Source organism: Camelus bactrianus, chromosome 3, assembly GCF_048773025.1.
Source record: "Camelus bactrianus isolate YW-2024 breed Bactrian camel chromosome 3, ASM4877302v1, whole genome shotgun sequence".
Lineage (NCBI taxonomy): Eukaryota > Metazoa > Chordata > Mammalia > Artiodactyla > Camelidae > Camelus > Camelus bactrianus.
In genome coordinates this window covers 51,706,103-51,720,728 of record NC_133541.1, presented here as the reverse complement: position 1 = coordinate 51,720,728, position 14,626 = coordinate 51,706,103, and the positions used below count along the sequence as shown (strand labels likewise).

Below are 14,626 nucleotides of genomic sequence, written 5' to 3'. Positions count from 1 at the left end.
TAAATATTGATGGTGAAGGGGTACAACTGTTGGCTCTTTGCAAACAGACATTAGAACTTAGAAGACAGATCTGCCAAATCAAGCTCAGGGCTCAGAACCCAGATAGAGAAGGTGCCAAAACAGGGCACTGCTTGAACTATAAAAACCATTTTATTAGTTATGTTCTAATGCCACTGTGAATAACTGAATTAGACATGAAAATATTTAACTTAGTGAAACTTTCAAGGCAAAGTATAAAGATATATCAGGCATGACAGTATTTCCCACCTAACAGCATTTCAGTCTCACAAGGCAAAGTTACAAGAAGCAGATGCTTGCCAGAGTTATGCTTCAAATACAAGGTAAGACAAATATATGTTTGGAAAAGCCTCAGAGAGAACAAGTTGCTAAAACCTGTCTTCATCATTTTGGGTATAACTGCCTTACATTCTGACATAGACCAGTAGTGTATTTAGTATATTAGATACATGGCAATCCTCAGACATGCTGTTTTAAAGGAAAGATGCTATTGGACCTGGGCAATGGATACATCAGAATTTATTGTACAGTTCTCTCCACTTCTATAGTATGTTCAAGATTTGGGGTCCTGGTCCTGGTTAAGATGGCGTAAGTAGACTCCACTCTGTCTCTCCCAACAAAAGTGACTAAAATCTCTGGACAGAATGATTGGAACTCGGAGAAACACATGACAGCAGGTGGACTGGGGAAGAAAACCAGAACCCAAAATATAAACAATCAGGGTTTCCTGATCTTTTGGGTTTTTTTTTGTTTGTTTGTTTTTTCCTTCTATTCTTTGCAGCTCAAACTCAAGGCCGCACAAACCACAGTACTGCCCTGACCTGGACAGAAAATGCTCCAAGAGGAGCTTCTCTTTCTGTTCTAAGGAGGGGAAGGGGGCTTCTATAGGACAGAGAAGGTGGGGGAAATCCTGTTTCTTTTTTCTCTTCTGGCTCTGCCCCAGGCAAGCCTCACTCCCTAAGCTGCAACCCTAGAAGGGGTAATAGCAGCGACCAGGCAAGCACCCAAACCTGCTGAAGGGAATCCGTGGTCAGGAGAGGAGGTTGGGGAGTGAGGGGAGCATGTTGCTTTTTTCCTCTCTTAGTCCCAGAGGCAGACCTAACTGTGGGAAGTACACAGCAGAGCTGGGAGACTACACCCTTGGCTTTCTAGGCAGAGGACCAGGAAAAGGTGGAGAGGGACCTTGCAGCTGGAGAATGTGGGGGAGATGATCTTGCAGAGGTGGGAGCTCAAGTGTCTCAGTGTGTCTCGGGCTCCTCATCAATAAATTGGATATTATAGTAATACTTTTCTCACTAGGTTGTGGGGGCTAAATATCAAAGTCCTGAGACTGGTGCCCAGTACACAGTATGTGTTTAATATGCCTTATATATTTATCAGAGTTCACAGGGCCAAGTCCAGATTTCATGTCCCTGGGTCCAGTTAGCATCTATCTTCCATGTCCCCAGTTATACTCTGGGCAACCATGTTATTCTTACAAATGCATGCTACTGGCCACAAGGTCAACACGGGAAAGTAAGTAAAAGGCTAAGTCCTATAGGTAATAGGTAAACAATTTAGTCACCAAACACAGGGAGGATATATATATATGTGTGTGTGTGTGTGTGCATATATGTTCTCTAAAGAGAGCTTTCCAAAATGAACACTGCTAATAGAAATATTTTGCGTGTATGTGAAGAAAAGATAACCCAAATGACCAGATTTTCTGCATACATTGGTTATGTTCCCATCCATTCCACCAAATGCAGAGGAGCTTACCTTATCAGCAACATCCACCCTGGCCTTGTGATTAAGCAAGAAATCCACAGCAGATAAATTGTTTGCCCCCACTGCAAAATGCAGGGCTGTGCGGTTCATCTGAGGAAACATAATTTGTGTTTTCAATCATACTATTATAATTTACCTTTCTTAAGATTCTTGTTTCTCAAACAGCCATAATTTTCTATCTGGTGTTCGTATTTGAGTATCTACTCTTTGCCTTGCCTTTGAAAGCAGTGAGAATGGTGTCCAGCATAATCTTGCATGTGTCTACTACTAGATAATACCAGAGAACTTAGCAATCAACTGGAGGATATGCCTCAAGCTGAAATCCACTGCATAACCTATCATTGATTGTAACAATATAATGAATTTCTATCAAAAATCAAATACAGTAAAAGCTGTATTTCTCCCATATGTAATCATTAAAAATGGTAATTTTTTTGTGATTAGGATATAATGATAATGTAAAACAAAATTTTCCTAGAAGTGTAATCTATGTATGGTCTTTCTTCTATAATTTTTTGGACTGTAAATTTTATTGAAGCAAACAAGTCAAAAAAGAAAGAAGGAAGGGAGGGACAGAGGGAGTGAGGGAAGGGAGGGAGGGAGGAAGGAAGGAAGGAAAGAAGGAAGGCAGACAGTCACCCAGAAAGAAAGCTATGAACATCTTTTGCTTCAAAGAAAAGCCAACTTGGTGCTCCCGGGAGATCCAGAGACAGTCTGATGTGCTCAGACAATGGAAGTTTTGTTTCTAAGTAAAACATGCGTCATATTTCCCATATTCTAGACACTGTTTTGCTTCCAAAAAAGGTGCCTGGGCATGGATTTGCTATCCTTTGTTTCACATAAATAATTTATCACAAAAAATATGAAAGCTGTTTAAACATCTGATTTCCTTGGTAGCTAAATCAGTGACAAACTAAGCCTGACAAAACATGCGTTATCCTTGACCTTGCCTGCAGCCTAAAGCTTTGTTCTAGTGCGTCAGATTTGGGCTTATAAACTCCCCCTTTAACTCTATTTGTGAATAAGGATGGAAACCAAAATAGCATCCAAGATAATTCAATAAAATCACCCCCTTTTTTTTATCTCTGTCATCACAGATTTTAAGGAACTCTACAAGTAACCATGTCAACAATTTGCTGTAAACAGGACTAAAAGAGACGTCATTAGAAAGCATTATATAATTCATCAGGAGTTTATAACAACTTGCTACATTGACTGTAAGTATAAGTGTATTATCTCTCTAAGTACTTTAATATAAAAATATGGTTTAAAATATCAAAGTTGTACAGAAAAAAATTTTCAAGTGGTTATAAACTACATTAAAGAATCTATTTCCTGCTACTTGGAAAATGATTATTGCTTTCCTTATTCAACAATTAATTCAGATATTACTTTCAAAGATCCTTGCTTATTTTTCTCTTTGCTCCCTTCCTTCCTTCCTTCATTCCTTTTTTTGTTCTTATAACTGTTGTGCTGCAAAATTTTGCTATTTTTCTACTCGTTCTAGGATGTCTGTGGACAATGAATACTATGTACACCTCTAACACATCAGACCCGCACACACAACATACACATACACTCTCACATACACATAAACACAGACTCCCCCCCATGTACACACACGCACAACTGCTAAACATCCTTCCGCTGCACATGATGCGTGACTTCAGTTTCTGTGACCTCGCTGCCTGGGATAGATTCAGGTTTTGTGGAACATGAAGTTTACACTCTTTAGGAGCCCTCTTTAAAGCCAGAGTCAGAAAGCTTAACTGGTTGAAGTTAAATTTTCTTACTTTTTCAGATTTTACAAAATCATAAAGGCATGGGAACACATTGCTAGAGCGCTGCCCGCCCCTCCCAACCCCGCTACAGTGCCTTGGAAGGACTCTGCACAAACCTTAAACTTTATGCTTCATTTCGCATTAATTCCACCTCTGCCATCCCTACTTTGAACCACTCCACTAATTGTCCTAAACAACTGACCCAGCCCCCGGCCTGTTCACTTTGATAAACCCTGCCTTGCAGGGCTGTCAGGAATCTGTACAAAATCAAGCAGCTGGCTTTACACAACATTACAAAATGACTACAACTCAATTTAAAAATGTTTAAAAACAACAACAACAAAAACCAAGCAGTTGGAAATCTACATTTCTGGGAGGAGGCTTCTCTCCTAAACCCAGGCATACAAAGAACAAGTAAAACCCAGGTTGCAGAAAAGGCTCCATTGCCCAACATGCAGATGCAATGTATTTCAAAAGCAATAAAATGCAAACCCTTACTCTCCTTTGGATTTTAAATTTGGAAGAACTGAACCACAAAGGACATCACTGGCAAGAAAACAATGATGAACTGTGTAGCAAAAGATGTTCTGCCTTTCCAGAATGTATGAGGCCAAAGTGATCCCAGGCTATGATCCAGGCCCATAGCTGGCTTCACTACCCACCCACAGACTTAGCACAGCTGCACACAAAGACCCTGCACTCTTCTCTCCCGATTAGATCAGTTAAAACACCTGGAGCCTCTTCCGCTGCTTGATTTTATCTTTAGCTTAAACATTCCGGAATTGTCAGGGAAGGAGCTCTCCCACACCTCATCCAGCAGACCATTTTTATTTTTATTTCAGTTGGACTGTGTAAACCCACAACACTCCTTGAGCAGTCAGTTTTCACATTTGTGACTTCTACTCACATTGTTCACAGCATTAATGTTAACCTTCTTTTCAAACAGCTTCTCCATAAGATCCAAATTATTGCTTTTAGCAGCATTCTGGAAGCTTCTCTTATTTGGCAGCACTGAAAGCAAGCAAACAAGCATAACTGGGGGTATTTAAGGGGTTGAAGAGAAAGCAAATCTCACGTGGCAAACCTTGGAACTGAAAACCTGAAACAACAGACTTGAGCTTTTCCCATTCTGCTATTCTGGACGTGGGACCTTTGCTTCAATATTTTATAAAGCCGTATTATCAAGATTCTACTTTCTCCTCACACTGCGAGTGTTTTCACAGCCTTAAAAATCTTCCCAGTCCCCAAAAAAACATTATTCCCAGGGACCACCCTGAAGTCAGCAATGCAGTATTGCTCTGGGAGATGGGAGGGTGGCCATGGACTTTCCAGGGGCCGTTGTTTATAAAATGTTTGTACAAGATTAGACAGGGAGGAGCCAAGTGCTCCATACGAGCTTACAGACAGAAAACTGTTGTCTGCAGAACTCTGTGCAGAATGCCAGACCTGCAGAAACAAAACCTTAAAATGCAGCACTTATATAAACATGCACAAAGGCTAAAAGGGCTGAACATGTTTTATTCTCATGTATATAAAAGGAGATAAAAGTAGACTAACACTTTTAACTATAAACATTAACATTACAATACACTGTGAACATTATAGATCACACATATATATACATTCAGATGGCAGGTTTTATTAAATAGCCTAGAGAAGAGGCCAAGATTTATGGAGTTGGTCTTTGTTTGTTTATTGTAGTTGGGTTGTTGAGGGTTTGTTTGTTTTTTTGGTGGGTTTTTTTTTTTTTTTTTTTTTTTGGTAATATAAAGGAGCTGGAAAACACTCAGGGAACAGTCCCAACATTGGGGGATTAAGTCAAAATTGGAATGATCTGAAATCAGCAATAGACCATCTTCAAAAAGAAAGGACTCTAAGAGAGATTTGACAGATGTGTTGTTGAGTGGTTTCCCTAGCATCTGCCAGGGACTTTTCAGAATATTACCAAGTCCAATCAAAGACGAGGGAGTATCTTCCAGGGAGATACACATATTCATTCTATCGCTTGCACCACTCCCTTTCTACCCCTACTCTTGTACCAATCTAAGTAACTTCAACATCCATGTAGACGGTTAACCCAATAGCTTGGTCTCTCAGTTCCCTGACCCCCCTCACCTCCAATAGTCTTTTCCTCACCTGACCTTAGCCATCTGATTTCAGAGTCATGCTCTTGACATGACCACCCTCAAACACTGCACTACCCCTGACATCGTCAGGAATCCCATTCTCTGGTCATCACCTCATCCATTCAGCTCACCTGCTCTAGTTTTCCCAGCCCGGAAATTCTGTGACCTCATCAAGTCCTTCACTTCAGTCTTCTCACCATCTTTTCATATTATCCACCCCTTAGGCCCTTACTTCCCTCCGCACCCAGTTTAGATCCTATGGTCCATCTATGAACTCACTTCCATGCAAACACATTTACCTCCCTCACATTCTCTTCTCTCATCAGACTAGTTGACAGGATCCAATTCTGAGATTAAACCCAACTGCTATCTGCTCCATTTCTGCACCTGAACAGCTAAATGGTACTGGAGAAAAACACACAACCATGCAGTGGCAGACAGTGCTAGTGCTCATCAACATCGGATGCTCCCCTCCTATCTGACCTCATGGATAAGTACACACCCAAGCCTGTGTGCAGTTAGGTGAGGTAGCAGGAGTGACAGTGTGTCACCTGGGGCTGAGTCAGTGAAAAGCCCCTGTATGTCATGGTCCAGGTCTCTCTTCCCCTGTCTTGTCAGTCCTGAAAGCTATATATTTATTTTTGTTTGTTTGTTCTTTTTTCTCTCTTTTCTTTTTTTTCTTTTTGTTTTGTTTTTTAAATTAAAAAAAAACTTTAAAAAATTTTTTTTCAAAGCTGTATATTTAAATGCAGGGGTGTTCTAGCTGAATTGTATCCCCTTAAAATTCATGTTGAAATTCTAACCCCCAGTACCTCAAAATGTGACTATATTTGGTGATAAGGTCTTTAAAGAGGTAATTAAAATTAGATCAATATGGCTGGAGTCCTATAAAAGAGGAATACATGGCTACAGACATGATAGAAGGAAGACATGTGAATATACAGGGAGGATCTATAAGTCAGAGAGTGAGGCCTCAGAAGAAACCAGCTCTGCCAGCACCTTGCCCTCACACTTCATCAAGAACCATGAGGTAAATTGTTGATGTGTAAGCCCCCCAGTCTGCGGCACCCTGTCATGGCAGCCCTAGCAAACTAATACAAGAGGTAGCAAGATGGCAGAGCCTCCATCAGTTTGGTATTGGGAGACAGTTCTCCACGGGTCTCTTACACTTCTGCACATCTCACAAGCAGCGGCACTGGCTGCCTTTGCTCTGGACCATCTTTTCCAGGATGTTTATATAGCGAACTGTACTGGTAAAGAAAGCTAATGTCTTCCTCTGGAGCAAGAGGCAGGTTTGCCTACATCCTTGAAAAACAATGAGAGTAAGGCAAGCTTACTGCCCACTACAAGTGACTGGGGTTCCCCAAATGCAAGATTCTTCCTTGACACAACCCACTGCATGTGCAGGTTAGCACTTGGTGCTCTCCGCATCTCCCTGTGGGAACCGGGGTGTGGAGAACCGACACAAATGCTGACACTCTGGCTACTGCTCCTACTGTAAATAATAAAATCTTAACTACCTTTAGTACCTGATCCAGAAGTATCTTCTGCTAGCCTCTATGATACCAGGGTAGGCTAACTCATTAGCTTGCAAGTAGAGTAAAATCTTGGCCCCTCTACAGACCTTGACACATGGGTTCCTGAGAGCCTCAGTAGAGTAGAGACCCTAATACTGGACACATGGTATGAGCAAGAAGTAGTTCGTTATTATATTGAGTCACTCAGATTGAGGGGTTATTTGTTGCTGCAGGAAAAGCTAGTCTATCCTGACTGATACACATACTAACATGCTACACATAAATAACATGCTCCTAAATTCTTACCCACTAATCTCAAGTAGGATCTCAGCACAGCAATCCTACTACATTTCCCCAGTATTTCATTCTCCAAAATTTCATGCTTTTTCTTTCTCTTCAAATGTCCTCATCTACTAATTTACCTTATTTAGTGTCCACCATTACCATCATCTACTTCGCAAATAATAATATTACATAGGGAAAATAAAAACAATCAGATAGGAATTCCCACATCTTCCCACCACTAAGTCAACCAACCACCTATCGACATTTATACCCACACTCTTCGCTTGTATTACTGTTACAACTGATGAAGCATCCTTGTGCCTACCCAAGGTCAACCCCTCCACTTGGGCTCTGAATCCCATCCCTTCTCAGCCTTTAAATTGTTTCATATATCAATCTCCTGGAAATTATCCCCTTTCTCCTCTGCATCATTTACTCTCTCTCCAGCGGAACACTTTCCTCAACATATACAGAGATGCTATAATACCTCTAGTGCCTCCAGTGTAAAAACAAAAATCTCTTCACATTCCTTTCCCACTGCCACTTCATTTCTCAGTCTCCCATTACCCCCAAACTTCTTAGAAGTGTTCTATAATGATGTCTCCACGTCCTCAATCTCCCCATCTCATCTCAACCCATGCAAATCAGATATCACTCCCATCACTCCACTGAAACTGCTCTTAACAGGGTCGCTCCATCTTGCTAAAATCCAGTTATCACTTCTCTGTCCTGTGTGCAGAACTCTTGGCAGATTGGACACAGGACCACACCCTCCTTGTAGCAGTTCTTCTCTAGGCTTCTGTTAGACCATCAGTTCCTTTCCGGTTCCTTTCACTGGTTCTTCCTCCTCTGCTTGATCTCCAAATGTTGAAGCACCCTAGGATTTTTATAAAACTAACAACCTGATGGAATAGATATTACTGCCCCCATCTTACAGATGAGGAAACTGAGACTTAGAAAGCTAAATCATTTGAGCATGCCTTAAAGATAATAAATGACAGAACTCTCCTATGCAGCCTGAATTGAACCCCCAAGCTTCCAGTCACTGCATGTGTCCAGGGTGTCAGCATGAGAGTGTCGTGCTGAAGGAGAGATCCAAACTACCCACTTGCCATATGCTTTAGCGAATGCATTCTGCCAGTTAGGCTGGACTTCTCCCAGCTCCCCACCTTGGTTCCTACAGACCTGACCCTAGCTCCTTGCCCCTATGTGTGAATCTAGTGGAAGGGAAGTTCTAGTTCCAGGTCCTTGTTCCTCTTTGGTATATCCCAGGGCAAATCAAGACCTCGCTATGCCCTGAAATGTGACACAAAGATTCTATTCTGTCCCTGAAGTTGAATATCTTGCCGCTTTTCTACCATATCTATAAAGAAAATTAATTTTGAGGCTGTTTCTAAGACAATTGGGAAGCACCATAAAAGACTCTTGAACCACTAAATCAATGGTTCATAGCTCTGGCTTCACAATGAAATCAACTGGGTTGCTTTAAAATAAAAAATCCGCATTAGGTTCTTCAACCCAAGCTAATGACATCAGAATCTTTAGGGGCTCAAAATGTTCACTGACTTGCCCACAACTTACTAATCAGGTAACCCTGTAACAATTCTGAATTTTAGTATCCTAACCTGTGAAATGGAGATTATAAAACCTACCTTCAGTGGTGTGAAAAAGCCAGCTTTTACAGGCTTGTAGAACCTACTTTGTGTATCTCTTCCCAGCTTTGTGTTCAGTGACATCACACTGTAGTTTGAAATCAGTCATGGTGGAAGTATTACACAAAGGAAAGCGGAAAATACTACAAATCAGAACTTCTTCCCCGAGAGAGCTGGTAGTTAAACATTTATCAACACACCACTGACCACCTGCCTGCTAGTAACTGACAGAGTTGAGAAAATGACCCAGAAAAAAAATCGTAAACATATCAATTGACTAAATAGTATTTAGAGGAGTACTTTACTATATAAGTATTAAAAATTATAATGGATGAGATGAAGGAAGGGTTAAATGTTCAATCAAAAACAGCAGGTTACAGAGAGCTGTATCATTCACTTAAACTTTTAGGGGTCAAGCATGCTAATGCCTTCAGTAGCTAAGCCAGTATGACAAAAAGGGTCAGAACACGAGGGGACCATGCTGAGCTAGAAAAACAAATCCAGGCTCTTCTTTCATTTCATTCTGATGGTACCACTGTAACAGGGAGAACAAATCTGACTCCATACTGGATCTGTGTCTTTTACTTTAACCTTTGTATTCTATTGCTTTTGCTACAAGTTAAGAATGTTGCCTGTAGCCTGAAATATACATGATACCCCATTCTCAAGGCTTTAACCTGTAAAGGTGTAACACTTACCCATTTGAGATAAAAAGTTGTAGAACAAAGAATAACGTTTGTCTTGGGGGAGGTTTACGGGAACGTAGTGAACTGACCTATGTGGACAGCTGCAAGAACAAAGGATTCTGATACCAAGAAGTCTGCACCAACCAACCACACCTCCTCCACTTTTAGTATAAAAGAAGCCTGAATTCTGACTTGGGTAAGATGGTTCTCTGGGACACTAGCCCATCATTTTCTCTGACTGCTGGCTTTCCAAATAAAGTCGCTATTCCTTGCCCCAACAACTTGTCTCTCGATTTACTGGCCTGTTGTGCAGCAAGCAGTTCGAGGTTGGACACAGTAACACCACCTCTGAAAAAACATACCTGACCAGCCAATTCTCCTTTCCTTATCCTTCTCTACTCTTACGCCCTACTTCATTCCTTCTTCATATCATTAGTTGTTATCTAACATACAACACATATATTTGTTCACTTGTTCACTGTCTGCTTCTGTCACTTGAACACACTATCCAAGCGGAAAGAAAAAGTCCCAGGGCCCAGTGCTAGCAGGCATTCAATAAATTCTGTTAGATGGATAGAAGGGTTGGGTAGCCTCTATCCACTTCCAGAAGAATACTGCCAAGAAGGAATGTAGGCCCAATATTAGCAGAACTTCCAATTTTTGAAGAAGAAAAAAAAAAACTGGGCAATGAATCAAAGAATAAATCTCAAGAGAAATTATAAAATATTTTAACTGAATGAAAATAAAAATAAAATATATTAAAATGTGTGGGATGCGGCTAAAGCTTACAGCACTAAGTTATTAGAAAAGAAGAAAGGTCTCAAGTCAATATCTAAGCCCCTACCTTGAGAGAGTCAAAAATGAAGAGCAAGATAAACCTAAATCAAGCAGAGAGAAGAAAAATAACAAAGGTAAAAGCACTAATCAATGAAACTGAAAACACAAAAACAATAGCGAAAATCAGTAAAAATAAAAGCTGGTTCTTCGAAGACATCAATAAAATCAATAAACCTCTAGCAAGACTGAGTAAGACAAAAAAGAGAAAGGGCACAAATTACCAACATAAGGAATGAAAGAGAGCGTAGCACTATAGTCCTCACAGACATTAAAAGGGTAATAAGGGAATATTATGAACAACTCCATGCACAGAAATTCAACAACTTAGATGAAATGGAACAACCCTCAAAAAACACAAATTGCCAAAAATATATAGATAACCTGAATAATCCTGTAACTATTAAAGAAATGGACTTTGTAGTCTAAAATATTCCAAAAAATAAGTCCCCATGCCCAGATAGTTTCACTAGTGAATTCTACCATACATTTAAAGGATAACACCAAGACTATACTCTCTCTTCTAGATAACAGCAGAGGAGGAAATACATCTTATAAGCCCAGCATTTCCTTGATTCTAAAACCAGATAAAGACATTACAAGAATAGAAAACTACAAACCAATATCCCTCAACAACAAAGACTGAAAACTCCTCAAACATTGTCAAATCAAATCCAGTCTTACATAAAAAGTATAATACACCAATAACCACGTGGGGCTTATCCTGACAAAGCAAGACTACATCCATATTTGAAAGTCAATCAGTAATCTACCATATTAGTAGTCTAAAAAAGAAATCATTTAAATTGATGCAAAAAAGGCACTTTAAAAATTCAGCATCCATTCACGATCAAAAACAAAAACAAACAAAATCTTCTTAGCAAACTAGGAATGGAAGGGAATTTTCTAACCTGATAAAGAACAGCTACAAAAAACTGAGCGCTAACGTCATACTTAATCATAAAAATCTCAATGCTTTCTTTGCATATCAGGAACAGAGAGGCCAACTCTCACTCCTTTCTTAAAACATTGTGCTAGAAGTTCTAGTCAGTACAATAAAGCAGTAAAAGTAAATTAAAAGGATACGTATTGGCAAGAAATCAAACTGTCTTTAGTTTACTTGCAGATAACTTGATTGTCTCCATATAAAATCCAAAGGAATATACAAAGCAGCTTAAAATTGCAGCATACATAATCAGCACATAAAAATCAGTAATGTTTCTACATACCAACACAACAAATGAAAACTAAAATTTAAAAAATAATACTAATAGATTTTAAATTACAATAATTACAACAGATCCAAAAAATAAAAATACTTAAGTAAACTTACAAAAAGTACCGAGTCAAAGTTGTAGTTTCTCTATACCAAAAAAATACAAAATGCTGATGAAAGAAATCAAGGGATATCTAAATAAATGAAAAGATATATTATGTCTATGATTAGAAGAATTAACATAGTAAAAACATCAGTTCTCCCTTGACTGATCTATGTATCTGTATATCTATATATATAAAATGCAATTCAACCAAATGCCAGAAGAGGATATTTTGTAGCTACAGATAAGTTGATTCTAAAATGTATATAGCGAAGCAAAAAAAAAAAAAAAAAACAAAAAAAACAAAAACAACAACAACAACAACAACAAAAAAACCCCACTAGGATAGCCAAAACAATTTAAAAAAAGAATAAAGTTGAAGGAGTCACACTACATAATTTTATCATAAATCTACAATAACCAATGGTATTGGCAAAGAGATGGACACATAGATCAATGGAATAACGTAAATAATAAATAATAATAATAGATTGTGAGAAATAAACCTTCACAAATATAACCATTGATTTTTAACAAAGGTTTGACGGTCTTGACAATAGAGAAAGGATGATTATTTCAGCAAAGGGTGTTTGAACAACTGGACATCCAAATGAAAAAATAGGAACTTTGAGATAAACTTTGCACTTTACACAAAAACTCACTCAAAAATAAGTCATAGATGTAAATGTAAAACATAAAACCGTAAAACTTTTTACAAGAAAACACAGGAGAAAAGCTTCATAAACTGGGATTAGGAAAAGAGTTCTGTCTTACATAAGACACCAACAGCATGACCATAAAAGAAAACAAAGATAAATTGGACCTCATCCAAACTTAAAACTTCCTTCCATGAAAAGCACTATTAAGAGAATAAAAAGACAAGCTATAGACTGGGGGGATGTATTTGCAAATCACACATCTGACAAATGAACTATATTCAAAATATATAAGGAACTCTCATAATTCAAGAGTAAGAAAACAAAACCCAATGAAAAAAATAGGGAAAAGACTTCAAGGGAACAAAGACAAAACAAAAAGGATGTACAGATGGCAAATAAGCAATGAAAACATGTTCACCATCATTAGCCATTAGGGAAATGTAAATTAAAACCATGAGGAGATACCAATACACACCTATTAGAAAGGCTAAAGTTTAAAAATACTGACAGTATCAAATTTAAGCTTCTTTCTTAGGGCATCAAGGCTATGTGTGAACTGGTTCCATGTACACCCCTACCTCATTTGGTCTCCCTGTCACTCCTAATATCCAACTAGTCTGATCTTCCTCCTCTTTCAAGAACACATCAATTTCATTCCTGCCTTGCATTTGCTGTTACTCTTGCTTAAAATGCTCTCCCCTCTGAACTTCCCATGGTTGGTTCCTTCCTATCATTCAGATATTTGTCCATGTCCTGTCTGCCTTGACCACCAAATCTGAAGTCCTCCTGTGTCCTTGTCCCAGTCTCGTCACCCTATTCCATGACCTCCACAGCACTTAACCACTACCTTCAAATATCTTATTCATTTATTTGCTGACTGATCTCGTCATGTATCAACCCTCCACCAGAACCAGAATCTGAGCTCCACTAGAATAGGGGCTGTCATGCTCTCTCTGCATCCTCAAATCTAGACTATGTCTAGTAAGTAGTAAGCTCTTGAAAATATTTCTAGAACGATGGATGAACGGATGGATCATGGACGAAATAACTGAACATTATCTTAAGACGTTTTTGCTGCTCTGCCCTCTAGGCTGGTCTTCAGGAAATGAGGGTACTTCCCACTTGGATGGTGTACCCCTTAAGAGACTTGCCGTCATTCTCAACTTTGAGGGCTCTTCAACAGAGTGCCTCATGTTATGCTATAAATTATTCCCAAGGCATAGATGATCCACTCCGTGCTTTAAAGGCTTAAGTACAGAAAGATTAAGGGACGTATTTAAAGTCACACAATAAACCAGTGCATGAGTCAGGACACGGGATAACAGCACTTGCAACTCTTTCCTTATTTGCCAAAGGGCTTAATCATTTTTTGAAAAATCCTCTTCCTTCATCTGAGAGTTAACACTTTCCTTCCACCCACAGCGCAGAGTTCACCTGGAAAAACATCCTGAGAGTGTGTGCCAGACGTGGGTGGGGGTGGATCCTGAAGCTGAAACCCAGCCCACGGCGGGCGCAGGGCTGGAGGGGGGCACTGAGGGCCCTTCCCGCGGCGGCCCGAGCGCCGCACGGGCACCTGCTAAGCCAGTCCGTCCCCCGCCCGCCCGCCACCCCGCGCCCAGCACCGCCACCGCCGGAGTTCCCACGCCGCGTCCCGGGACTCACGGAACTCGTGTCCGGCTGCTGCCGCCTCCTCGTCCTCCCGCGGCCCCTCCTGCTTCGGAGTCCGGGACAGGCCCCTCAGGTCCTCCCGCAGCCCCTTGGCGGCCGCGGCCGCCCCGAGCAGCCGCCGCCTCCCCGCAGCCCTGCGTCCCGGGGCGCGCGGGGCGGGCTCCATGGCCAGCCCCGAGGCCCGCGCTGCGCGGGCCGGGGCCGCTTAGACCCGGGGATGGGGGCGGGCGGGCAGGCCCGGGCAGGAAGGCGGCGTCGGGCCGCTCGGCTCTCCGCTGCCCGCCCCCGGGGCTCCGGCCTCACCGGGTCCTGCC

General features: G+C 40.7%; 1 protein-coding gene across 12 annotated transcripts in view; it reads right to left on the bottom strand.

Annotated features, from left to right (window-relative positions):
- ANKDD1B (ankyrin repeat and death domain containing 1B) overlaps nucleotides 1-14,626 on the bottom strand; it is a 65,014-nt gene extending 50,388 nt beyond the window's left edge. For 9 of the 12 annotated variants that reach the window (XR_012504866.1, XR_012504868.1, XR_012504870.1 and 6 more), the window contains exons 1-3: nucleotides 14,307-14,626; nucleotides 4,474-4,577; nucleotides 1,777-1,875 (exon numbers count right to left, since the gene is read on the bottom strand). Coding sequence is in view for 4 of the 12 variants with exons in the window: in XM_074359923.1 (XP_074216024.1) it covers nucleotides 1,777-1,875; nucleotides 4,474-4,577; nucleotides 14,307-14,478 (375 nt within the window). In the remaining 8 variants the exon portion in view is untranslated. Of the gene's footprint in view, nucleotides 1-1,776; nucleotides 1,876-4,473; nucleotides 4,578-14,306 lie in introns of those variants that run through there. The other 3 variants (XR_012504873.1, XR_012504871.1, XR_012504872.1) reach the window with 2 other exon arrangements.